The 25116-nt window shown below is 48.5% G+C and overlaps 8 protein-coding genes across 8 annotated transcripts; 4 read left to right on the top strand and 4 right to left on the bottom strand.

Moving 5' to 3' along the window:
• Window positions 1–3306: 3306 nt before the first annotated feature.
• On the bottom strand, window positions 3307–4958 carry brlA (C2H2 type transcription factor BrlA; the record flags this gene model as incomplete). The annotated part of the gene is made up of 2 exons (XM_057071646.1): window positions 3307–4661; window positions 4946–4958. The coding sequence occupies 2 exons, from the start codon at window positions 4956–4958 to the stop codon at window positions 3307–3309; spliced, it is 1368 nt and encodes a 455-aa protein (XP_056918257.1).
• Window positions 4959–11851: 6893 nt separating this feature from the next.
• On the top strand, window positions 11852–12919 carry N7503_012099 (bZIP transcription factor; the record flags this gene model as incomplete). Its single annotated transcript, XM_057071645.1, has 1 exon — window positions 11852–12919. One exon carries the CDS (start codon window positions 11852–11854, stop codon window positions 12917–12919), a length of 1068 nt encoding a protein of 355 aa, XP_056918256.1.
• Window positions 12920–13107: 188 nt separating this feature from the next.
• N7503_012098 (MFS transporter) lies at window positions 13108–14782 on the bottom strand (the record flags this gene model as incomplete). The annotated part of the gene is made up of 3 exons (XM_057071644.1): window positions 13108–13713; window positions 13773–14348; window positions 14411–14782. 3 exons carry the CDS (start codon window positions 14780–14782, stop codon window positions 13108–13110), a joined length of 1554 nt encoding a protein of 517 aa, XP_056918255.1.
• A 1676-nt stretch (window positions 14783–16458) lies between these two features.
• On the top strand, window positions 16459–18226 carry N7503_012097 (MFS transporter; the record flags this gene model as incomplete). Its single annotated transcript, XM_057071643.1, has 6 exons — window positions 16459–16735; window positions 16786–16836; window positions 16890–17003; window positions 17058–17190; window positions 17236–17659; window positions 17705–18226. 6 exons carry the CDS (start codon window positions 16459–16461, stop codon window positions 18224–18226), a joined length of 1521 nt encoding a protein of 506 aa, XP_056918254.1.
• Window positions 18227–18838: 612 nt separating this feature from the next.
• N7503_012096 (T2 family ribonuclease) lies at window positions 18839–19765 on the top strand (the record flags this gene model as incomplete). Its single annotated transcript, XM_057071642.1, has 4 exons — window positions 18839–19056; window positions 19112–19406; window positions 19463–19658; window positions 19710–19765. The coding sequence occupies 4 exons, from the start codon at window positions 18839–18841 to the stop codon at window positions 19763–19765; spliced, it is 765 nt and encodes a 254-aa protein (XP_056918253.1).
• Window positions 19766–20419: 654 nt separating this feature from the next.
• Window positions 20420–21515, bottom strand: swc5 (putative Swr1p complex component (Swc5); the record flags this gene model as incomplete). The annotated part of the gene is made up of 2 exons (XM_057071641.1): window positions 20420–21095; window positions 21157–21515. The coding sequence occupies 2 exons, from the start codon at window positions 21513–21515 to the stop codon at window positions 20420–20422; spliced, it is 1035 nt and encodes a 344-aa protein (XP_056918252.1).
• A 442-nt stretch (window positions 21516–21957) lies between these two features.
• On the bottom strand, window positions 21958–22727 carry N7503_012094 (uncharacterized protein; the record flags this gene model as incomplete). Its single annotated transcript, XM_057071640.1, has 2 exons — window positions 21958–22347; window positions 22410–22727. The coding sequence occupies 2 exons, from the start codon at window positions 22725–22727 to the stop codon at window positions 21958–21960; spliced, it is 708 nt and encodes a 235-aa protein (XP_056918251.1).
• Window positions 22728–23920: 1193 nt separating this feature from the next.
• N7503_012093 (dihydroorotase) lies at window positions 23921–25107 on the top strand (the record flags this gene model as incomplete). Its single annotated transcript, XM_057071639.1, has 3 exons — window positions 23921–23978; window positions 24035–24114; window positions 24172–25107. 3 exons carry the CDS (start codon window positions 23921–23923, stop codon window positions 25105–25107), a joined length of 1074 nt encoding a protein of 357 aa, XP_056918250.1.
• Between the last annotated feature and the right edge of the window lie 9 nt (window positions 25108–25116).

Here is a 25116-nt window from a genome sequence, read left to right as displayed (position 1 = left end):
CTGAGACCGAGATTCTCGGAGCCGTCATGCTTATGAAGATGTTTGCAAATAGAGCACAGGAAGTAATGAGGTAGATCTCGTTGCAGGCGGTTGATAACGGCGAGTTTGTGCTCGAGTTTGTCTTTACCTCCTGATGTGAACACGGCATCATTTCGATATAGAAACATGGCAAAGATTCGATGATTGCATAGTGAGATACAAGTCACGTCGTCCCGAGAAAGGTACTCGGCAATCTTGAGCAATAGCTCAAGGGGGATTTCAGCAAGAATATCGGGGTTCTCAAAGTGCTAGGGACGAGGGAGAGGTGGTATGAATCTAATGGACTCATTAGATCACTGATTCCGATGAAATTGAGAACAAGGTTGAATTATCCATGACGAGCACTTCAGAGTTGACCGGAACAGCGGAATTAGGAAGCGGTTGTGTGAAATGGAACCAAATCTACGTTTGCCTATAACAACCTAGCATTGTACCTTGTATTCCCTATTACCAAGTTCATGAATAATGAAGTTGGTTCAGACATCACAGTATAAAGGTAAACACAAGTTTTTCAAGACTTGGTATAAATATGCAAAAGGATCAAAGGGGACACTTGCATGTTTAATGCTTTGCCACATGTGGAGTGACCACGCCTTTTCACCGCTGAAGCGGAATCGGGACTCACCGACTAAACATACGAATCGAGTCCCACAGCCCAAAGATTCCAAAAGCTTCCTCGTTCTCAGGTTGTTCAAGGACTATGGGGTTCTGCAGACAGATGCTACTATGCTCCAGTGCAAAGCCCATACCTCAAGCGAGGGATAATAGCAAATAGCCCGAATATTCGAAAAACGCATCTAAGTGATTTAAAATGATTATCGTAAGCAACCCCCATGGCGTTTCCCTAAATAGTCCTTTGCAGAGTACATATCCCATGAACCATAAACTGGGAATAGAAAATAGTCATTTAGGCTGAAAACTTGAATATCACATTCCAATGCATGTCGTCCAACGTACAGATGGAGCAAATGCGAGAGAATTCGTCATTCAATTTTTGCAAGCGAGACGAAGCCGAATTTCCAGATCGGATAATATGCCGAATTCCAGAAATAGATAGTGAAATAAATTGATTTGCCAAACAGATCCTGGGAGCAGAAGTATACAGACCGACAATGACACGTTGGCAAGCCTCTGTAAGCGCACAGACATTCCAACGCAGCAGCACGCGGCAGTAAACCCGGGTCTTTTTTCAAGAATGTTGAGACGAGCTACTCGGGACGATGTGCATCCCATCTGCGTCGAGCCTAGACTTGGGGAAGTATTGCATAGCATAGGAGATGGTACCTTTGCAGGAATGATATACTTAGCAAATCATCTCATTACATGATAATTTCCTTTACGGGGAACCTGATGTACGCGATCCGTAGCGGTTAATGACAAATGGGGTCAGGACCGGCGCCAGCAAGAAAAAAAGAAAACATCAATAGTGCCGCCGGGTCAATGTTCCGAGAGGAAATCTGAGAAGGAAAGTTAATGGTTCATCCGGAAAAAAGTACCATACTCGGATCGGAAGTATAAGTTGAGAAGTACAAAGATGCTTGGTGCGGTGTAACGTAGGATGAAAATCCCGTAGATCAACGTTGTTTCAAGTCGACGTTCGAATGTAGATCTTTGATTTGGAATAGGAGACCAGAAGCCTGGAGTCTAGCGTTGGAGCCTAGACAGTGAACTTAACCAATGAACCTTTGACTACAACGAACCACACCTACTCACGGTATGGCGTGGCGTGGCCAGAAATGGAGACAAATTTCTAAATCCAGGGTTTCAAGTCACAGCGGCTCACATGCATAGAGAACCATAGAAGCCATGAAAAAAATAGAAAATAGAAAAAATAAAAATAAAAAGCTAAACATCGATTCGAAACCAACCGGGGAGGAGGGATTTTCCCTGTAAAGTCAAAAAACAGTCAAGTCGCGACCGCTGTCCCAGATCATTAGGGGCAAAGAATTGTTTTCCTAGGGTCCAAGCCTCGCGCCCGAGAGCCTGGGAATGAACGCAACTCGCCCGATATGGAGACAACCACAGCCTGCGGGCTAACATGCGCGGCTCTTGGAAAGTGTCGTCCGAGCGGCGTTCCCGAATTCTTGGCGGATGCATGGTTCCTCATTTGGAGGGGGACGATGTTGGTTTCGCGGGTTATGTGGCTCCACATGTTTAGCCACAAAGATGATCATTCAACATACATGTACCCGGTTTTGGGTCTGGTTTGGTTTGATTTGGTTCCATTCTCCACTTGGTGCTTGGATATGGGGGTTTAGGTCCACAGCTCCATTGGGGGTATCATTCACAGTGTGTGTACGTGTTCAGGCACGACAAGCGAGCAACGAGGTCAAGAAACACCCTTTCGATGATATTGATGATGGCACGAGCGGGGCTGCAACGGGGGGTTCACGAATAGGAAGCCAGCCCGTTGGACTGGAATGTGGAGGGAAAAGAGGTACGTAGTGGGAATGGGCGGTCATGGACTCGAATCTCACATTGTGCGAGCGGTCTAATCACTGACTCCACAGTGGGAAACCGATAGATCGGTTGGAGAGATCCAGGCACTAAGGATTCTCAACATATTGGGTTAGGTGGGACCATTGTGATGTGTAACATTCAAGGCTTTCGAGGATTCAGGAACCGTGGAACAGGGCTGAACAAGATTCAATGGTGGTTCGATGTGAAAGTGCCAAGATGGTTGATAACTTGTTTGGCTCAACCCACGTCTGGAACACGAATGCGATGTGAGTCAAGGGTTCCCTTAAGAGAAAGAGAAATGGAGTGCTCGGATGGTGGAGTCTCTATGATGTGGGGACGAACTAAGAGCGGGAAGTGGAGTTAAACAATAATGACATCTCAAGTTTGGTGTTTTGTATTATACCAGGTAAGTATTGTTTTTGTTGGTGATACACGTAGAACAAAGGGAAAGAAAAAGAAAAACACATTGTACAGGATCGCGAAGTCCTCCCATAATTAGCGCGCACCGGCGACCCAAACAGAGTAATATGCAAACGCCTAAAGATCCACTCCAAGCCCACACCGGACAAATTATGCAAAAGGAAGAAAATAATCACAAAACAGTCTCCGAGTCGTGCCCGAGAGACGTGTACAACGCCGCGGCCAGGCTGGCCGGTATATGTCTATGCCAGTCCATGCCGATTCAAAGGGTATCAATATTCGGGCCTGGGTACTTGGCTTCGCTGCGAGCCTGTATCTTTGTGGAGGGGTTTTTGGTTTCGTTTTTTTTGTATTATAAGAATTTCGAGGTAAATCAGAGTGGGCCGCTTAGTCGTCCCAACCGTCCACGCTGATATCACCACAATCCATGATCGGATCCTCCAATTTGGATCCGTAGATAGGTCGGCCATCAGGTGTGAGTTGACCACGGAATTCAGGGTTGAAGTCTGCGCTGGTATCATCAAGAGTGGCGACGTAGCGGTTTCGTCCACCGCGCTTGCTGTGAGTCTTCGTATAGTGGGCATTGAGATTATCACTGCGGGAAAAGGCACGGTGACAACCTGGAACCCAGCACACATGAGGCTTTTCCTTAGAGTGGCTTTTCATGTGACGCTTCAGGTGCTCTTGGCGCTTAAAGCGGCCCTTGCAACCAGGCTCCTTGCACTTGAATTGAACTTGCTTGATAATGGGAGGCAAGTTTTCCAAGCTCAGATTGGAGCGGGTCAGTTGCTTCTTGGAGGATTTGCGGGAAGGCTGGCGATGGGTGTGGCTGCGCATAAGACCATCCCGGTAGCCAGGAGACACAGGGAAGTCATCCTGGTAATCATTGTGGCCCGAGAGACGGCTCATGGGCGTGTCCGATCCCGGAGTTCCAGAGTAAGATCGGACAGGAGTGGAAGGAGTGTTGGGCTTGAAATTGTGTAGGTTGGTAGGAAAGTCAGAGTAAGAAGATGAAGGCGGCGTCACGGGGCCTTGGGGCTGGGGAGGGAAAGCCTGGTGCGGGGCGATTGTTGGCCCGGTGAGAGATTCATTGGAAGGCATCCAGTGGAGCATGTTGGACATGGAGACGGAGTTTGGGACCCGCTCGGGCTGGTTAAAGATGGGGCGGGACAAGCAGGGATTGGATGCAGACTCGGGCAGGAAACTGCTCTGCTGCGGGCGGTAATGGTAATTGCGGCCCATGGTGTTATACTGAGGCATTGGTGCATGGTAAGGGAAGGTGGGTTGTTCAAAAGTCTTGGGCATGTTTTCCGGCAGAAGAAACTGTTCCACGTTCTCATCATAGCCAGGAAAGTAGTCGGCAATGGGTAATTGGTCGGGACGCTCCATTGGCCCGCAGGCCATGCCCATCTCGCCGGAGGTCAGGTCGGCCATTCGAAAGGCGCTACGCAGAGGAGTCGCCGATGTCCGGCGTTCCATAGGCAGGCTGTTATAGTGGGCAGCCTCGTGCCAACTAGTAGGAGAGGCCATAGATTGATGGCTGTAAAGACTGGTCGGAGTCGGTGTGGGAGATTCCAAAGGAGAGAAGCTCGAGGTCATCGAGGGGCAGTCACTGGGGCCCATAGAATGGCAATCGACTTCCACAGTCAAACGATCGGAGATGTGTTGGCCCTGTGGTCTCATGTCTTCGAGATCTTCGGTCTTCAGGTTGCGAGGAGCGACAGGGTCGAGAATACTGTCACCTACAAGGGGAAGGATTGTTTAGTCCAGAGTCCTGGATATGGTAGGCAGCGAGTGGAAGGAAGGACGAATGACCAAAGAGGGACACAAGAAAAAAAGCAATATAAGAAAACAAAGCACGATGCAACCAGAGCAAGAGAAGGGAACGAACGAGTCTCCAGATGCCCCCAAAGAGAGAAAGAATGTTGTGGGATAGGGAGAGAAAAGGAAACGAGGAAGGGGACAAACGAGCAGAAATAAACAAAATCGGTCGAGCATAGAATCTCGGGTGGGGAATCGGACTTACAGCTATACGCCATGATTCGGATCAGATCCAAGAAAGCGCGTCGCGTGTCTGGACCCTAAGCAAGGCCAGGAATGCTATAGAATCAGTTACCGTGGCAGAGGATGCGCTCACGGCCAGATTAGGGCGGAGATCGGCTCTCTGGGGTTGGCGGGGACCTGTCGCTCGCGAAGTGTATCGGGATCCCGTAATTGGGGGGGGGACAATAGGACCGTGGCTGGGAGACACAGGACCGTGTTGGAGGGGCAGATGCACTGGAGTTTCCTTGACTTGGCGTGTATACCTTGAGATTGTGACCTAGGTATTCGGGGAGGAGGGGTTGGGTCTCAGATTGTAAGACCGAAGGGGCGTTTTTTGGTGGTTGGGGGGGGAGAGAGAAAGGGAGGGCAGGGGAGGGATATAAGAAGGGAAAGACCAGTAAGGGGAGTTTATATCAGTTTGTCTCTGATTTGGCGTTATAGTCGGTGGTGTGGAAGCTTATCCCATCGAGTAGATCGTCAAGCTGATTACCCTTATCCCTAACTTTCTTTTTTTTGGGGAAATTTCTTTTTTATTGTTTCTGATTTGGGGATGATTTGAACCTGCATGATCGAATTGGATCTCGAATATCCAAGAATGTTCGGCTGTACCTGATGCGTTCCGCGCAATGTGAGTAGAGTCTAAAAGTGTTCGTTGACTTGCAGGGCCACTTGGCCTAAACTGGATTCTGGATGATCGTCCCCCAGACTTTCCTTGTCGATCTTGATCTATTTCATTATTTTTTATTATTTTTATTTTATTTTTGACTTATGCTACACACACTATACTTTTGGGTCATTTTTTGATTATTCTCGCGGAACCTACACCGGATCGTCCCTGATCGCCCCACACATCCCTATGGTTTCATTTGAACTAGATTTGCCATCCGACTAAGACATCTAAAATGAAGATGAACAAATGAATAGTCTCACACAAATCAGAAAGGAATTAGATAGGAGAAGAAGAAAAAAATTAAAAAAAAGAAAAAGAAAAAAAGAAAAACCTGGGCTGTGGCTGAGAGTGGGCTGGATCGATCGATGATGCGACAGGTCCAACGTTACGAGTCCGTGCGGATCTTCAACGTATAGGTAACATCAGAAATTCCAATTGCTCATTCTCGCTTTTCTCCGATTTCTTTTCTTTTTGAATTTTCTTTTTTCCCCATTTTACTTTTCTGCTAGGGCTAACGACCCGATACCTTAAGTCCGTGACAAATTACCCACTTTCGTCATCAGACATGATTGGAATGTGGGAAAGACAACACTGTCCACCGGGGAGAAACGGCTCCATTATTTTTCAGGAATGGGACGTCTCAACGGCCAATATGGTAAAACAAACGCTAGCTGGACCTGCGTCTAATCTCAGGGGGGGGGCTTTTCTGATCCATCACGCGTCAGTCCGGACCCAAACCCAAGGAACCCATGGGCGTGCAAAAGACCAGTCCAGCTACCTCAGTTCCCAGTCCGCTGGTCTACTGCGTGGCTCATCGTGAACCCGACCACATCTCCTGTCGTGCATTCTTCAACCTCGAGACTGGCAGCAAGCCACCGAGTCAGTGGCAACTAGCTCCTGATCTTCGCAATGTGGCATCCATTCCGAACTCCCCGTGGATGATAGCCCGTGGATTCCATTCCTCAAAATCCGCCTCTCTCTCCGGCCTTTGTGCGATTGCGTATCATGTTACCAGTTCACCTTGCACCTAGTCACTGAAACAGTAAACCTAGAATCCCGAGCCCATACTGTACCCACTAGATCCAATAGCCGAGCGCTTGAACCAAATCTATGGGGTGCCGACAACTTCTGACAGCTCTCACTAGCTCCACCTGAGCTTCTGATTTGCAGAACCGGGTCCCTGGGCCAAACTCTATTCGATCCCGAAATAGCGACGAACCCATGCAATAAAACCTTAGCGTTTCCAGAGATCGGGCCCGAGTCTATGGTCAATATTCAAGATTACTTGATCGAATATCATCCATAAACTAATACTGGGGCCGCGGGTATCTAGCGTTCCTAGTCGGGAACTGGCGTCTGTCGATCCATGACTTTCCTCGTCGATCACCTTTGTCAAATCCCCATACCTTTTCCTCTCTTCCTGGTTTCCATCATTGATCTGGAACAAGAGGCCCACAATATCCTCATGTTTCATGCATGCTTCTTCAGAAACCGGTTTCTCGTGCTCTGAATGTGAATAATAGGCAATAGTCTGGTGCTGGCATTGCTCGTGAACAATCGTACTATTGTTCTCCCCGAGCTGGTCCAGATGATTTTGCCAAGAACCAATCAGCATCCTACCCGTTGTTTCTGTTGCCTCAATGATCAACATTGTTTCCTCGCCACTTGGGACGACCTTTTAGCTCGACATTCTGATTCACATTTTGCTTGTCAATGTCAACCAGTGCCAGATTACTAGACTGTCCACGCTACTTGGTCAATTGAACATCTTATCTAAGACCCAGCACAGACCTGATCCGCCGCAAGGGCCTCAAAGCTCTTTTCCCCCCCAGAATATTCAAGATACCCCTGCATCTCAAGGGATGACTTGCTTCGATCTCCATGCCAAGACCGAACTGTCATCCAAAACACGGTCCACCATGGGCACAGTGACTTAGTCTAGATGGAGTACTCACATGCACAGATCAGGATTTGGCAATGGGCTCGATGCGTAAGTTTGAATAGTGGCTTTCAAATCTGAGCTCCATTGTTGCAGTGGGTCATGCCATCAGTAGCCTTGTCGGCTAACCCGAACTTGAAGATTTGCCCCCGAGCACCGACGGCGATCCACTGTGGCTGATTACAAGACACAGTTCTGTAGTGATTCTACAGTATGTACTTATCACTCACATACCGTGGCTGTCTGAACATATCCGGGAACTATTCCCGGTCTCGCCACCACGATCTAGCCTGCTTCTCTACACGAATCTCATTGTTCGTGCTGGGACTGAACAAAAGTCCATGTATCTATATGAATCTTCAGAAGTCGTTTGGTTAAACGTAGATAAAATTCCAAATAAAGCTAGTTCAACACTCTGACAAGTGTCCTCTCCTGTCAAAATTCAACCGATTCGATCTCATATCCAACGCTCAGGTACGAACCATCGCCGATTCGACCATCATAATCCCAACATTGGAACCAGCAAATCCCGACCGCCAGAATTATGGCACAGACATCTGGTTTTCCCCCTTTTTTATAATCTTTGCACCCCTGTAAACCTAATCGAATCATACGTGCATTAGCACGGTTTTAATTCAAGAATTCAAGACCAAGTCTGGAAGCACACTATCGATCTTAGGGCTTCTCTAATCCATGTCCGATCCCAAAACCGAAGAGTTCCATCCCATATTCAATACCAAAAACAAGATTCTGCACATTGATCTACCTGCAATGCAAGCCTTTCCAACGCCATGGCTTACCATCCGGAAGCCCTGCTCGTCGATCACTTTGCGGGGAAGGCCCAGAATGGCTGGTCCCATGCAGCCGACCAATAGAGCTGAGTTGAGCTGAGCATACCGTGCGCTACTATTGCATCTAGCCGCTTCACATTCTCCGGGTGTCAACATGCAGGTCCGGATGCAAGAGGTCAATTGATGGCTTTTGCTGTACGTGCGTTGGCCCGGTCGCTATGAAAGTGACGTCGTTGAATGCCATTGTCCAGGGCCTACTATCGATAGTATGTATTAGGTCTTGGAGTCTATACTGATAAGATACATGCTCGTGATAAGGTTCGTGTTGGAGATCGGAGATCGAGACATGAGAGGCTTGACCTCTTCAGTCTACGCAGTCTCCCAAGACGATCACTTGATACCTGATCTACGATGTATGACAGCCCATTTGCTTTTGCGGAAATCTGTCAACGTCGCCTGCTCGGTCAAACTGTCCAGGGGAAAGATGAAGAATCAAGCACTGCAGGAACTCGATTTGTCGTACCATGCCACTTCAGATGGTTTGCAATCACGGTATCGCAACCCAACCTATAGGAAAAATCAGAGCTCAGAATCAGCGCACTGTAATATCAATAGTAATGTGGGCGGTGCAAAGGTACCCGTGGATGAGGGATAGGGCTTTCCGCCCCCTTCCAAGTTCCACCCCCTTGCATACCTCTTTTCTTTTGTCAACGGCCAAAACATTGAACCTCAACGCTAAAACATTTGGAAAAACAATGGAATTATAATTTGCTTTTGGGACTATTCTTAATTCGTTCATGGTGTGCCTTTGCGCAATCATTTACTGACTCGCATTGCAGTGCATCGCCTTGCGTTGCAAATCCCGGTTTCCTGGATAGCAGCCTCTGGTGGCGAAAGTTTATGTTTTGCAAAGCCATACTATCTACCTCCTTCATCCGAATGTTTGCGGGGTCACCTTGTTTACAGTTTCATCGACGCTCAAGGAGTCATGATTTGATAGCCCTCGTGTATGACCCTATTATAGGGTCGTGATGAAGGGCAGCTCTAATTATCTGGACCCTGATTAAACCCTGGAAAAACTACCCTTTAGACCCTGAAGATCATCAAGTTCTATTCTAAGCCGTGTGGTATCTGAGCACTTCTTACGCAATCGGTGTCAAAGCGTTGACCCTAATGCGCATACCAGACAACCCACTAGCGCATTGATGTCTAGCTATGCGGATACCTCAATAGAACCAAAGGAAAATTAAACTGAAAAGCTCGGACATTGATCGAAGAGTCTGATCGCCCTGATCAACCGTGCATCACAATATGTTAGACATTCTCAGTAGCAGCAGATCTGGGGCTTGATTTAGCACCTATACTCTGTAGGGGAAATTTTCATGCAAAGCACGCACCAAGGTATCTTTCACGGTGCATAGGCTGGACTTGGTCCCTCTCAGGGGAATCTAGGTGACATCATACTATTGGGCCCTTACTCCAAGGCAGAGCTTCGTGCCTCTTTTGTCCACCAGCATAACGCTACTTGGAATGGTTTCATGTTAGAAAGTAATATTTTCGCCTGGGGTGTGTTCAATAGATTGAACCCAATGGTGTGGAGATGAATTTGAGGGAGGCATTTTTGCTCGCGGGCTTTTGCCCTTGGACGCAATAGTGATTGCATTCGCATCATGTATGTTTGACCTCGGATTATTCATCTCGGGTGTCGTGTTAATTGGTGACTTTCCTCGGGTGCCTGAACCTACTAAATGATGGTGCCTGGTCCCTTGATGAGGGATTATGTTGCCCGGGCGTCTCTGCTACGGTGGTGGTCGAGGTCATCTCTGTACTGTACTGATAGCAACCAATTGTAACATCAGAGTATCATGCTCTCTTGGTACGCGGGGGAGCTCGGGAGGTGCTTTGGAGATTTGCTGTTCTTGCTCAGTATCAGGTGTCTAGCAATTATGATGAAGTAATCCGTCAAACCTGTTCCAAGCAGAGCCCATAGAATCGGGGCCGGTATCCCTACCTCAGTCCGGAGCTAGCCTTTAGATACTGGACTCTTCAGAGCAATATTGATGCCCAGGTGAGGGTGCAACCAAGATTGGACATAATTTGATTTTAAATCGTTCCTTGAATATCTCGAAAGACTTCATGTGTGGATTTTGGTAGATGGTTAGCTGTATATATAGCATGTATCTTCTTGCTATCCATGTATTTCTAGGGTCATTGAGACTTACAGGTGGTTGTTCTTGGTTCAAGTTGGGTGAATATATATAACGATCGCTGACCTCGGGAGCTTCACCAATAAAGACTTCGGGAGTCTAAGGTAGCACACATCCGTGGACTGCCTGGTAGGATCATGAATCAAGGTGTATTGAAATATTTAGATTCGTCTCTTATGGATAATGCTACGGTGAATAACGATATATGTTCGGAATAGAGGGTTGATGGGCCGTGGGCAGAGTTGGAGCCTTGTCACGGTCGATGCCGCGGTGAGGACGACTTATAGTAAAGTCACAAATTTTGAACAAGCATACACCTGGGCCTGAGTATATCGTGGATATTTTTCTTAAGCTGTAGTTTATAATTGTATTTTCAAGTTCCTCAATATAGCCATAGTATTCGACAGTATTCTCATTGTTTTAAGTATGGACATCGGAACAATTGCCGCCCGAAAGCAGCAAACATTGATCAAAGAATCGAATGTTTAGCCCCGAACAGAGCGGAGATTAAATCACATTCTACCATGCGAGTCAGACCAGGAAAGATAAGCCCCTAATCCAGAACGCGCGAGCCAGTTCATGAGATGATTGCAAATGCCGGTTTTCAGCCACCCAAGCTCGGATGTATGATCTGATTCTAGGCACTTTCCAATCCATGCTCAGGTGTGCTTCAATGGGCCTAATATGTAGATTTTATGAAGCTTAACGGAGAAGGCGTAATACAAACTTTGTGAAAGCTCAGTGTAGATTTGTTGACGACACTGCGAGTCAGCCGTAGCCGGGCCACATTATGTCGAAGAATCCCGATTTCAATGCCGACTGCGCCATACCGGTAAGGCGTGGACACTCCCCGACTGGTTTGCCATGTGATCAAAGCAATGACAAGAAAGTGACAGGATTGTAATGAATATCCTCCGAGATATCGGTAAAACCGGCGTTCAAAGGGAAACCAGGCGATTTCTAAATCGCCTGCCTAGGCCGATTCCAAAAGATGCTGGAAGACCGCTTCCAACGCGGATTCTTGCAGCTACTTCAAGGCGACGTGTCCCGGACCTTGTTGAAAGTAGTGATGATAACGTGCACTCAAGCTAAAAGTTAAACGTATTTGTAATCCTTCCAAGAGCCCTTCGAATTAGCAAATCGTCGTCCATCTCGATTCAACATTTGCAGTAGAAACCTTGAAAATGTTGGTGCCTGAGGCCTTGGCGCGTACCGCCGTAATATAGTTCACCCGACCACACTACGTCAGCCTCAAATAAACTTAGTCTGAAAGGTAGTCAACATGACAGATTTATCTTCAGCAGAGCGCAAGCGCATACGTGATAGACGCGCCCAAAAGACTCTCCGCGCAAAGAAGGAGAACTATACAGCTCAGCTGGAGGCGAAAGTAGCCCACTGCGAACAACATCACACCGATCAAGGCGTCCAACAGCTTCTTGGAATTGTCAAAAGCCTCCGCAATCAAAATGAGATCCTTGTGGCGCGCCAAAAGGCGTTGAAGTCGATGATCATCTCATGGGATGACAGGATCGAAGATACAGGAGCTTGTAATGTTTGGATGACTCAAGGCGTGAACGGTAAAGCCTTCGAGCCAAATCTCGCTCCCACACAATCCAACATGTCTGGCTCCACGCCTCAGAGTGTGGAAGTGCACTCATCTGATGTGAACACACCATCAATACCAATAAGCTCACCGTTGCCGTCATCGTCTACTCGTCCACAATGGAACCAACTCCCGCTCTATGCTGACGACTTTTCCAATCTCAAGACCGTCTCCTGCCCATGGTTCTTTCACATAGAACAAATCATGGACTGTCCAGATACGCCTGCCTCACCGTTGGAAATTCTTTACGGCAGCAAGACAAACCCATTGGCAGACATGATCCACAGGGCACTAGAAAGACGACCAATTCGTGAGCCAGAGAGGTTAGCCATGGGCTGGATAGCGTACCATTTCTCAAGATGGATCGTCGCACCCAGTCCAAAGACCTTTGCAGCCCTTCCTTTCGGCCTGCAGCCCGTTGAAGAACAATTGCAGATTAAGCATCCTCTCGCGCTAAGCTGTATTCCCTGGCCGAAAGTCAGATCCAACATGATTCGACAATGGCTGCTTTATGATAATGATCGCGAGGGATTATTTGGCATGCTTGCATGCTGTATTAAGATCCGGTGGCCATGGGGCGTGAAGGTTCTCGAGCGCGATGAAAATGATGAGCTTTGTATCAAGCCTGCTTTTTATGAGATATTCATGAAGGAGGAGGGTTGGGGTATTACGCCGGAATTTCTGAGCAAGTATCCGAGTCTGACGGATGGCGTAGACCTTAACTCGCTTGTTTTTACCATGGCTTGAATCCCTACTACACAACGTATATTAGAAGTACTTGTGACATAATTTCTATTAATGTAAAATCTAAAGTCTATTATGCGATCATGTCCCTCATATACAATTTTCCGCCGTATGTGCTGAGCATGTTTAAGTTTTAACAAAAAAGGTGTCTTTCATAGGCGAGCGGCACCTTACTAAATCCCAGAGGCCATCTAATTTTCAAGGTTGATAGGCCATCGCTCACGGATTGTCTTGCCGTACTTGGTGAAGATGATGGGAATGGGAACAAAGGCAAGAGCAAGAAACCCGAGCAGCGAGTTTCCCCAGCCGAGTCCTAAGGAGTCGAACATGGGCGTACCGGCAAGTGGGAGGAGAGCACCAACAAGCGACCGAGTCGCTGTCAGGGTTGCGTTTGCTGAGGCGGCATAGGCTGGGTAGCAATCGATGATATAGGTCTGAATAGGCATAAAGACACCCATCATACCCACACCGAAGGGGAACATGCCAATAATAGGCACAATCCAGAAAACATGCTTATCGGCAGTCCACCCGTACCAGAAGAAACTGATTGGCAGGATACAAGCAAATATGATCATAGTCGGCAGTCTCATCTCCGGCTCAAATTGTCCACCGTTTTTGGTTCTAAGCTTGAGCATAATTTTGTCATTTGTCACACCCATGATAGCAAGACCGACAATGAAGCCAATGCCGATGCCCAGGTATGCAAGGCCTGATAGGCCGACCGAGAAGCCGTAGGTGCTTGTGAAGACATCCGAGATGGTTGTGAAGAAAAGATAGAGCAGGCCATAGACCAGAGACTGGATTCAATATTAGTTGAGGTTCAATTGGACATGAACGACCGGGCTCGAAGTCTTACCATGTAAAGTGAAAGAAGCGCCACGATGGGCGACCTCGTCAACAACAAAGCCGGCCGAATGAGGCTGCGCTTTAGAGTTTGGCCAGGTGTGAGCTTTTCTTTGCCCACCTCATAAGCACTAATCAAGTCGGTGCGATCAAGCTCCTTTGCCAGCTTGGCGGTCTTCCATTTAATCAGAACCGGAGCAAAGGTTTCCTTGTTAAGGATCTCAATACCAAATTGCATGGCACCGCCAACAATCAACAGAAGCCAGAAGATCCATTGCCAGCTAACCTGCTCTCCAAGGAAGCCACCGGCAATTGGGCCCACTACAGGTCCGATAAGAGGGCCCATGCTCCAGATAGAAGTTGCCATACCACGCTGTTCTCTTGGGAACATATCTGCAACCACACCAGCTCCAAGGGTGATGCATGCACTTCCCCCGATACCGGCTAATAAACGACAAACAATCAAGGTCTGGATGTTCTTGGAAAGGGCGCAACCAATTTGCCAAACGACGAAGAACCAATTGGCGGAGGATAAAACGATGCGGCGTCCATAAATTTCACTGAGAGGGGCGAGGAACAGGGGACCGCACTAGAAATCCAAGGATCATTAGAATGCATGATCTCTCGCACCGTGATTACGGGGAAGCTTACCGTGTATCCAATCAAATAGATACTAACTGTCAAGGCAAGAACCGTCTCATTGGTCTCGCCAAATTGCTCGCCCATATAGACGACAGCTGGCGAGAACATACTCGATGCAAGCGGGGAGACCAATGTGAATGCACTAATAAGTGCGAGAAGAGACCACTTCTTGCTGCTCGCAAAATTTTGGGGGTTCTCGGGGTCATCTTGGCTCTCCCATCCAACGATACCCTGACTCAAGTCCGATACTGGGTATTGTACTGTTGGCGCCGGCGCCTCAGCGGCAATGTCCGTGGGCTGTTTCTCAAGATCTGGCTCCTGTGCCCTCTCCTGGCCGAGAGTTGTGTGGCTCGAGCCTGATCTCTGACTCGAGGCGGACATTTTGGTGAAAGTAAAGAAAAACAAATTATTTATAATGGCTGTATAGAGGTAGCCTCGGGGGCGGAGGAACTCTTCAGTGGAGACGCGATTGCCAGGGCGGTTTGGGATATATTCAAGGGCACAGAAGAGCAAGAAAAGTTGAAGAAAAGTACTTGGGATTAGGCTAGAGACAACTTTATGTACGGGGTGCAAGATTTAATCACGCTAAAATTATTACATGCTCAAAACAGATCTTGATCATTTCAATGCGCATAACCAACCGCGAGCCGTACTTTGCAAACATCAGAGCGGAAGAGATGATTCAGTGCTCCACATTTGATGCTTGGTGACCAACCACAAGCTACCAAGACAGGGAGTAGTGGGGCATTGACTCAGTGCCTACCCTGAACCAAAATGTGTACTTGAACTTTATGCCTCTTAATGCTAACATGCCAGGCATAAGTTGAAAGCAACACACGATGCATACATTTTATGTTGAAAGATGACCAACCTGCGTACAAGTTGAACTGGTAAGAGGTCGCATCCGCTTCTAGTGAATCAGACCCGGTACTCGAACCCTTCAGATTCGGCAATAGGAGTTCCATGGAGGAGTAAATATTTAAGGCTGGGGTACGTGGCCTCAGGTGATGGCCTCGGGTAGGCGACTGGATGTTCAGGTATACAGCTTCTGGACACAAAATGCACAATTGACTCACCTACCCAGTCCGTTACATTTAAATCTCACGTTGTTTTGCTTTCCCTCAATATTCTCTTCATTAGTTCAGCAGAGACAAAATAAGGGGGTGTCTAGAAACCAGAATGATGCTCTAGGCCACTGCACTTGCACCTCAAACGTGATACTTGTACATTTGTTGACTAGAGGATATATCTTGGAGAGCAGTAATTTGTCCCTTGCACACTTGAAATTCGCGAGGCGTTCAACCTTAACTCGCGACCCGTGGACTTTGGGATCCGCAGTGGGGAATATACGTACCCATGGACTGGAGACACTTTTAACTACAGAAGTAGGTAGCACGACATATCCGGGTCAACGGTTTGGGTTTCTTAATTCTACATCGGCACTGGGCGGGTAGATTTCCCAATGTGATCCCTACCTAGCTCTCTAATGAATTAAAACTGAGGGTAACTTGAGGATAAAGGCACAGTAGTTCTGAAGATAGACTTGGTTCATGTTGAAGCTTGAGGTCTCGAATATTTGACAATTGTGCCCGTAAGACTCGCACTTCTCTACTACAAAGATAGGTAGCCTTTCACGGTGGTGTAATGCCCAACTAAGACGAGTTGAACGGGGTTCGGAGCTCGGGGTCGGTGTTCGGAGTTCGGAGTCATCACATTGAACGAGCGATAAACATTACGACCTGACATCTCACATCTCACGTGTTTCCAGACTAAACCAGTTTTCTGTCAGGATTATCTGTACCCACGAATCAATCATGATGCTGAGAGTCTAGACAAAGAAACCCCAATCCCGTTTCAGCCTAGCGGGGACACTTGGTCTATCGGGAAGGAAAAGGGACCAATTGGACTCTTTCTATACCATTTCTCGCCGTTGATGATAAGCATTCGACCGGGGTAAGACTAAGATAGACACCTTTGTTCAAGGCGCCAGCATTCCACGCGAGAAAGTAACTTATTATGACGCGCGACCCATCAATTTATTTCTTTCAACAATCACTATGGCTGTCAGTACTAGCGACCGGACGGATGACCCCGAAACGACCCCCTTATTGTCTGAAAGTCCCATTGATGTGCCGACCATAACAGCCGCCAAGAAGCTACTGGTTCTTACTGTATGTGCCGTCTCTATTCTTTCCGTGGATTTCGGAAGCTTCCTCTCGGTGGCCCCTCAAACTGCGATTTTCGAACAAATTATCTGCAGAAATCATCAGGAGTTCCGGAATTCGGGAAATGCGACCTATGATGAAGACCCGTGCAAATCAGAAGCTGTTCAAGGTAAGTCACAACCGGAACATGAGCCAATCTGTTATTGACTATCTGCGCAGGGGAGTTGGCCTTGATTCTTGGCTACAAGGATGGATTTGATGTACTTCCAAGTATTGATTCATAAAGTGCCACTTTCGCTTTTGGACGCTCATTTGTTGATTAGCAATTCTTCTTTCCCTGGCGTATGGAGTTCTTTCCGACCATTGGGGACGGAAACCCGTGGTGTACCTTGCCATCGTGGGCAGTCTTCTAGGCGAGCTCTGGGTTCGACTAGTCTGTACGTTTGGACATCCATTTTCCGACTTGGCTGAACTATCACTGATTGTACCAGGCGCTTGGTCAAATGTTCTGCCCCTCCGCTTGATCTGGGTGTCATCAGTATGGCGAATCATTGGCGGTGGAGATCAAACCATGTCTTCCGTCCTGTTAAATATAGTCGCGGATGTTTTCTCGGAAGAGGAGAGGTATGTTGATTATCTAAAGCATACCAATTGGGGCTAACTGGCTAGATCAACCGCCCTCTTTCGCCTCATGTCCTGTGTACTTGTCGCGGAGGTCTTGGCTACTCCAGTCAGTGCATACCTGATGACAATAAATCCGTGGATTCCTTACATCCTAGGTTATGTTGTTATTCTCGTTGGGTACATTTCCGTTTTCTTTCTTCCGGAGACACTTGAATATGCCAAAGCAAAAAGACTCAACCGGGAAAGAGGCGACAATTCGACCGAGACTACGACCCGACTGGGCAAACAATCTACCCTTCAGGTTCTCCGTCACCAATTGCGCGATTTTACGGAATCTATTCAATTCATGTGGGCAGACAGCAATGTCATATGGATAGTTCTCGTGGTCTTTGTCTCCGTGTTCAGCCGTCAAAGCACTGCCATCCTCTTGCAGTACGCTTCCAAGAAGTTTGGATGGAGCATTGCCCAAGTAAGCAGCCCATTGATTGATCAGAACCAGACTAACAGTAAACAGGCGAGTCTTCTGATTTCTATCCGCGGGATCTTCGGCATTGTCAGCTTCTTAGTATTCATGCCCGCCCTCAACTTCTTGGCCGCCCGGTTCCTCAACCTTCATGGTACATTCCGAGATTACTTGGTAAGCCAGGGAACAGGTATTCTGGGAATCATCGGCTTCGCCCTACTAGGGCTGGCGCCCAGCCCAGGCATCTTGATCACCGCATTAGTGATTGTTTCATTCAGCGGAGGTTTCAGTGTCGCCACACGCAGTCTTGCAACGTCATTAGTCCGGCCCGACCACGTTGGCACTTTGTACTCAGCACTAGCGATCTCCCAATCAATCGGAATGTTTATTGCGGGCCCGTTGTTTGCCTACCTCTTCCGATTTGGTATGCATCTCGGCAATAGCTGGATGGGTCTTCCATTCCTGCAGGCCGCTGTGTGTTTTACGTTTGCCACAGCAGCCATTTGGCGTATCCAAATTGGTCGATCAGTGCAGAATGACGAGTATGGGGAGCAAGAACCATTGATTCCATAGAGTTGCTTAAGACCTTTGGCCTTCCTATTCATGTCAATTAGTGGCTGAAACTATCAGCGCTGGACTTGTTTTCCGAGTGTAAACTCTTTACACGTAAAGCATTGTAAGAGGGGAGAAGACGACCCCAGGGACTAGGGTCCAGCCTCTTACCCTATCAGGCTCATCGTGAAGGATTGGGGCCGTCGATCTTCAGGGCACACTCATCCCTCGCATTTGGTTCGCCACAGCGCGACCGACTAAAGCGGGGACTCATCTCCTGGGGAATCAATCAGCACCGGAGATCCGCAGGAGTTTCAGCGAATGCAACCTCAAATCTAGAATGAGAAGAGGAGGTCCGACGGTAGCTTGAAAAAGACGAGACCCTGCATTGGAAGGAGTGAAATAATTGGGTAACAGATCTCCCCACTTCCAGGATCTTCTGAACTTAGCGTTCACGGCGATATCCGATGATCATCGCGAATCAGGATGCTCTTATCAGTGCATGTGCGACTGCCGCATTGATCGACAATATGTGTCCCTGGCAATGTCCGCGCGACTCTACATAATGTCGGGCTATTTCTTCGTCTCTAGTTTTAATTTCCAATTTACTCAATTGATCTCACAAGATACGCAATGTCTTTCTCACGAATCCTCGCTCTGGCTACTATTACCACCGGTGCCCTGGCCCAGCTGAAATCCTGCTCGAACAATGGCACTCTGAGCTGCCACAGCTCGTCCAAAGCTCCAACCTGCTGTTACAATTATCCGGGCGGAGCTCTCCTGCAGACCCAGTTCTGGGATACTGACCCCACGACCGGCCCAAGTGATTCATGGACCATCCACGGCCTGTGGTAAGCATAGACCATCGATGATGGCAAGAATAGCTATTTTGACTAAATTTACTAGGCCCGACAACTGCGACGGTACCTACCAATCAAGCTGCGACTCCTCGCGCGCATACACCAACATCTCCGACATCCTGACCGCGCAGGATCGTACTGATTTGCTCTCGTATATGCAGACGTACTGGGTCAATGACGACGGCAGTAACGAGGAGTTCTGGGAGCATGAGTGGAGCAAGCACGGTACCTGTATCAACACCATCAAGCCGAGCTGCTACACCAACTACTCTCCCCAAGAGGAGGTTGGGGACTTCTTCCAGAAGGTGGTAGATTTGTTCAAGGGTCTTGATACATACAAGGTAAGCTTGATCATTACCTATTTAACGTAGTAATTCAATGGTAATGACGATAGCAGGCCTTGTCCGCAGCTGGTATCACTCCCGATGACTCGAAGACATATGAGCTTAGTGATATCCAAGCCGCACTGTCCAAATTGCATGGCGGTTCGGAACCGTATGTTGGTTGCGAGGATGGTGCGCTGAGCCAGATGTACTACTTCTTCAATGTGGCTGGCAATGCAATTGACGGCCAGTACCAGCCTACTGCTCCTCGTAAGTGATACCCGTCCTCATCTTGTTGCCTTCGGAACTGACCCTCTTTAGTTGAGTCATCCAACTGCCCCAGCAGCGGCGTCAAGTACTTGCCCAAGAGCAACTGAGCTTCTATAGGTTGTGCGGAATAAATGCTGCATGAACATCATTGGTTGCAAATGTAATGATGTACTTGGAGGGAAGGGTGTATATAGAGATTGATTCTGTATTGAAGAAATTAGGTATCAGATTTGGTAGGACTGGAAAATTAGAGTACATGACTGGGAATGACACCCGCCAAATCTAATGAGTTGACGCTCGAAACAAAACGGTCGTGCCCTGTAAAGGGTTCAGGCAAGGCTGCAGCTTGCAAAATCCAGTGCGGTGGACGAACTTTGAGCCTTGGGCCATTTTAGTAATGTTGACCTCTGGGATTTTTGTCGTTTAATCAACAAGATCAACCTTTCTAACTAATTAGAGTAATCTGTACTCCGTTGAAAGTTGATTTCACTGATTGAGACATGGTGATGCGCACTCGAGAGTTCCATGGTAGGATCGAGATCGACTGGCTGCTTGCTCGAAACAGCGCATATCCACTCGAGGCCAATCTTGCAGGCGGAGAATCAAAGGCGACTCGGGAACGAGGCTTCCACGATACGACCCTGGAATGCATGTCTCTGGGGCAATGAAGCGGGATGGTCTCTGCTGATAAACCGGAACAAGTAATGATCGTAATCCTTGTCGAGTCGCAGATAGAAGACGGCACAGTAAAAGATAAGACTTCATATGCCCTTCAGACGGGCCTGTCGAGCCTCTTCGTCCCTTCTGGCTTCCGTGCGACCAAGGAAATCCATACGGCCCATATAGCCCTCCTTGGCTTTGCTGTGGACACGCAGTTCGTCGCTGATACCAGCTTGATCCACATATTGCGCCCAGTCGAGCCGGGACTTCTCCACCGTATTAATCTTCGGTCCACTCGCATTCTGATCGCCAGCCTCCAAGGCCTGCTTCTCCCAGCTCTTCTTGATTGTTCCAGTTGGATTGGGATCGAATCGGGAGATCTTGCGCAGTGGACGACGTAGGTTATGATTCGGTGCTGCAGCAACATCTGCATTCTCGCCAGTCTGTCCACTAGACAAAAACGCCTTGGCTTCCGCCGAATTTTTGGGCACAGTCTTCTCCTCGGTGATCATCTCACCGGCGAATTCGTAGGTGCGTTTGATTTTGATCATCTCTTCGCCGTGGGTATGCTGCGAATCATTCTCTGCCTTGGGGGTATAGTCCTTCATGTGCGCGTTGGCGTGCTCGGTTTCTGGGGTCGGCTCACTATCGTGTTTCATGTGATCCAGCCGCAGACCCAGCTCGGTCCCAGGCGTGTTCATCTGTTCCCACAGAGCGTCCACGTCAATAGTCGCACCGTCGATCTTGGCTAGCGGTTTACGCTCCTCTTCCTCTCGGCTGGTAAATGCTGGTCAGAAGAAAAGACCGGTAGAGGCATAATTCAATCAGGAAGGCTTACATTTGCTGCTTCATAGCACGTGTCCGTACAAAGCCTCCAGTGCCCCCCTCATCATCATTCAAGTCCATATGGTCGTCGGCTGCATTCTTGCCTTTGGACTTCTTCCCCTTGCGCTTTTTGTCGAGCTTTTCGCGAGCTTTTCGAATTGTGACTTCGTCGCCCGAGTCGAGTTCATCCTCCGGGACTTCGGATTTCTTAGCTGTCTTTCGCTTTTTTTGCGCAGGCTCGGCCGCATCGTCGTCGGAGGATAGGTCGGAATCGTCCTGGGCGCCTTCGAGCTGGAAATCTTCATCCTCGGAGGAATTGTAGGACTCATCATCCAGGTCGACAGCGGCGGAAACTGTAGGATCGATCGACATATTGGAGACTGGCGCAGGATGGAAATTCGCGAGAGAGTAAGAAGCAGTTGAACGCGATCTGGAACTGCCGAAAGGCGGTGCTGATAAGGATTATGTAAAGTAGCGCAATCACGCCCCAATCTACTTTCGCGAGCAACTTTCAACGTAAATTAAATACTCCATTCTTGGGTATTTTCATCGATTCCACTTAAATTTAATTGGAGACTGAATTGATTGCGTCTCCGTACTACGTAATTTATACCAGAAGTTGGTTTGTGTCAAACTCTAGCCTTGGTCTTTCATTCCGAGTCCCATGCATAATCATAATCATACCTCGCAAACCAGCAAGTCCTACAGTATCATATGCCTAGGCAGTACCCAAATCCAAGAGATCCAGTGAAATCTCAATCCTCAATCCCAAAGCATTCACATACATATCTCATCCAGATCAAGAATTCAGTTCTCAATTCTTATACGCCTGCTTGGTGGCAATCTCCAACTTCTCCAACTGAACCTGCTCTTCACGCCGACGACCGACATCCTTCTGGAACCAGGTTCCAGCGGCCGCAGCCATCCCCATGAAGATCTCCAATCCGAGTGTTAAACACAGTAGCCCAAAGCCCGCACTCGTAGAGTGACAGTCCCGTGCAAAGTGGATGGGTGTAACATCATCACTAGAGCTATACTTCCATTTGCAAGTCCAGCTGTGCAAGGTCTCATTCTCGTTGAAGCCGGTCGGGTAGGATGAAGACGGAAGGTAGATGATGAAGAGAAGACCGACCAGAGCTGTGATGAAACCTGCAGTTGCTGAGGCCGATGAATAGGAATTCAGGAGCTTAATGCGAGATTGTGGCTAGAAGCATACAAGTAAGTTGGGGATCTCATACAGTTCAAGCAGGAGGCCCGTGTACTCACCAATGGGAGAAGAGCCGCGACAACGTATGCCAAGTTCAAAACTCCAATAACACAGCCACAGGCAAGGGCAGCTACTGTCGGTCGAATATCAAAGTTCATAGGCCAGAGGGCCAGACCAGAAGATGCCCATTTAGCCGTGGTCTTATAATGATGGAACGGGACTGCTTCGCAGGGGATGATAGCGACAGCAGCGATGAAGATCAAGAGGGATAAACCCAGTCGTGCCCGATGCAAGACCCGAGTCTTTTTCAAAAATTTTGATTCATCCGTATCGGAAGAAAAGGCATTAGAGCCTGTGGTAGAGGAACCGGAGCTCATGTTTAATGAATAAAGGTAGAGGATGAAGGTTGTGTTGAAAAATGATTAGAGGGGTCTACCTTGCCGGCAAGGATTTGTGTTTTTCAAAAGTGCAACAAAAAGAGGGGACAGGAAAGAACCTCGCGGAGGCAGTTGGGAATGAAAGACCGGGGATGATCCTGGAAAAGAATGGCGTCAAGAGTCAAGAAGAGAAGGGTAGGGACCTCAAGTCTCCGAAGTCATGCAGAAAGGGAGAACCAGGCTGAATATGTAGGATCCATCGGGGACAATCAGAGCAACTTCATATTATCCTGCAAGCCAAACCTGGCAAGCGATTTGCCATCACAAATTCCAATTTGGGACTGGGCGCGTATCCAGGCGATCGATAGGGGTCTTCAGCATGGGCGTTCAGCCATGATGGGGGTAATCACTATAGACTCGACGGCAATGATTCGTACATCCATAGAAGTTAAATTCCAGGGTCGAGGACTCAGGTACCACAACATGAACTTTACTCTTTTGGAGCACTATAGTTCGCGGGGTCTTAGCAGACGGGCGGGCGCCTGCAGACTTGGCAGTAAGAGAAATGGGCAAAGCGCTTCACAAAGTTATATTTAGGCTTTTCGACTAAGAGCTGATCACGGAGGCTTACAAGCCATGACCTTTCATTTGTGCCCCTGGGCACGGGTCGTTGTGTCGTGGCAACAAAAGCTGGCCTCTGATAGGTTGCGGCGAAGCGCCCGGGATAGCAAGGTGAGGACCGTGGCGGCTACATGGGTCTTTGACCCACGCAGGGAGAGTAGTGATTATCTTTGTTCCTGCATGGACTAGAGAAAGGTTATCATCACAAGAGATGCGGTCTGGACAAATCGGTCATCGATGATAATGTACATGATCCAACGCTGGTAAGCTGTGGCTTGCATGTGTCTCGAGTAGAGGAGTTGGGCTGTAACATATGAGGGGTAATGGTATGTGCTCACTCTCCGGTTCGTATTCTGTTACCTTCTAGGACCGCTCCTAAATGAAGTTTTCATGAGCGACTGATGCAATAGGTGAAGAAGCAATTGTATAGATCGCGATGTCTGGGTCCGCGGGGAAATCCGGCGGGGAGATCCACCGCCTGGCAGAAATCCAGAAAATTTGGCGGGGCAAACTTGGCTTTCGATTCTATCTTGTGCAATCTTTAATTGAAGCTTGAGGCTTATATTCATTTCATGATGACTTTGTCTAAACTGCGCGGCATTAGGCTTCCCGCCTCGGCCGACTTTCACGGTATGTACCGCTTGAAATCATGAAGGGAACAAGCGGAAAGCTGACCGCGATCGTAGTCCACCTCCGTGATGGTCCCATGATGGAGCTGGTGACTCCTACTATCCGTAAGGGTGGTGTGAACACTGTTTTCGTCATGGTAAGGGGGAAAATCATATCAAATCCGACATGTCCAGCTATCTAACATATCGTACAGCCGAACCTGGTACCGCCGATTACTACCGTCGACCATGCTCTCGACTACAAGAAGCGATTGCAAGCCATTGAGCCCAACGTCAGCTACCTCATGTCGCTGTACCTGCACGAGACCATCACCCCCGCTACCATCATCGATGCCAAGAAGCGTGGCATCACTGGTGTCAAGAGCTACCCCGCCGGTGTCACCACCAATTCGAGCTCCGGCGTGGTTGACTATGCCGCCTTCTACCCGGTATTCGCCGAAATGGAGCGCCAGAACCTGATTCTCAACCTGCACGGAGAGGTCCCCTCCACAGGCGATGTGACAGTGCTGTCCGCCGAGGAGCGTTTCCTGCCTACCCTGCTGGAGCTCCACGCCAAGTTCCCCAAGCTCCGTATTATCCTGGAGCACTGCACAACAGCCGCCGCCATTGAGGCCGTCAAGAAGTGCGGACCCACTGTGGCCGGTACCATTACCGCTCACCACCTGTCTATCATCGTTGACCACTGGGCCGGTGACCCATTCTGCTTCTGCAAGCCTGTCGCCAAGACCCCGGCCGATCGTGACGCCCTTCTCCGTGCCGCTGTATCAGGTAACCCCAAGTTTTTCTTCGGCTCTGATAGCGCTCCACACCCCGCTGCCTCCAAGCGCGGCGGTGAGAAGATTGCCGCTGGTGTCTTCACCCAGCCGTACACCACCCAGGTCGTCCTCGATTCCTTCGAGCAGGCATGTGAGAAGGGAATCCTCAAGGAAGATGATATCACCCCGGAAATTGTAGAAGGCTTCATGAGCAAATTTGGTCGCGCCTTCTATGATATTGGCGAGGAGACCAAGGAATTCATCACCATCGACAAGAAGGGTGAGAAGATTGTAGACATTCTGCAGTCGGATGCAACCGACGTTGTTCCCTTCCGCAAGACTCAGGACACATGGACCGTTACCTGGTCTTCATAGAATACCCAT

Source organism: Penicillium pulvis (assembly GCF_028828015.1).
Source record: "Penicillium pulvis strain IBT 33274 chromosome Unknown scaffold_8_segment0_segment0, whole genome shotgun sequence".
NCBI classification, from domain to species: domain Eukaryota; kingdom Fungi; phylum Ascomycota; class Eurotiomycetes; order Eurotiales; family Aspergillaceae; genus Penicillium; species Penicillium pulvis.
The sequence above is the reverse complement of the archived record's forward strand: the minus strand, read 5'-3'. Positions and strand labels throughout refer to the sequence as shown.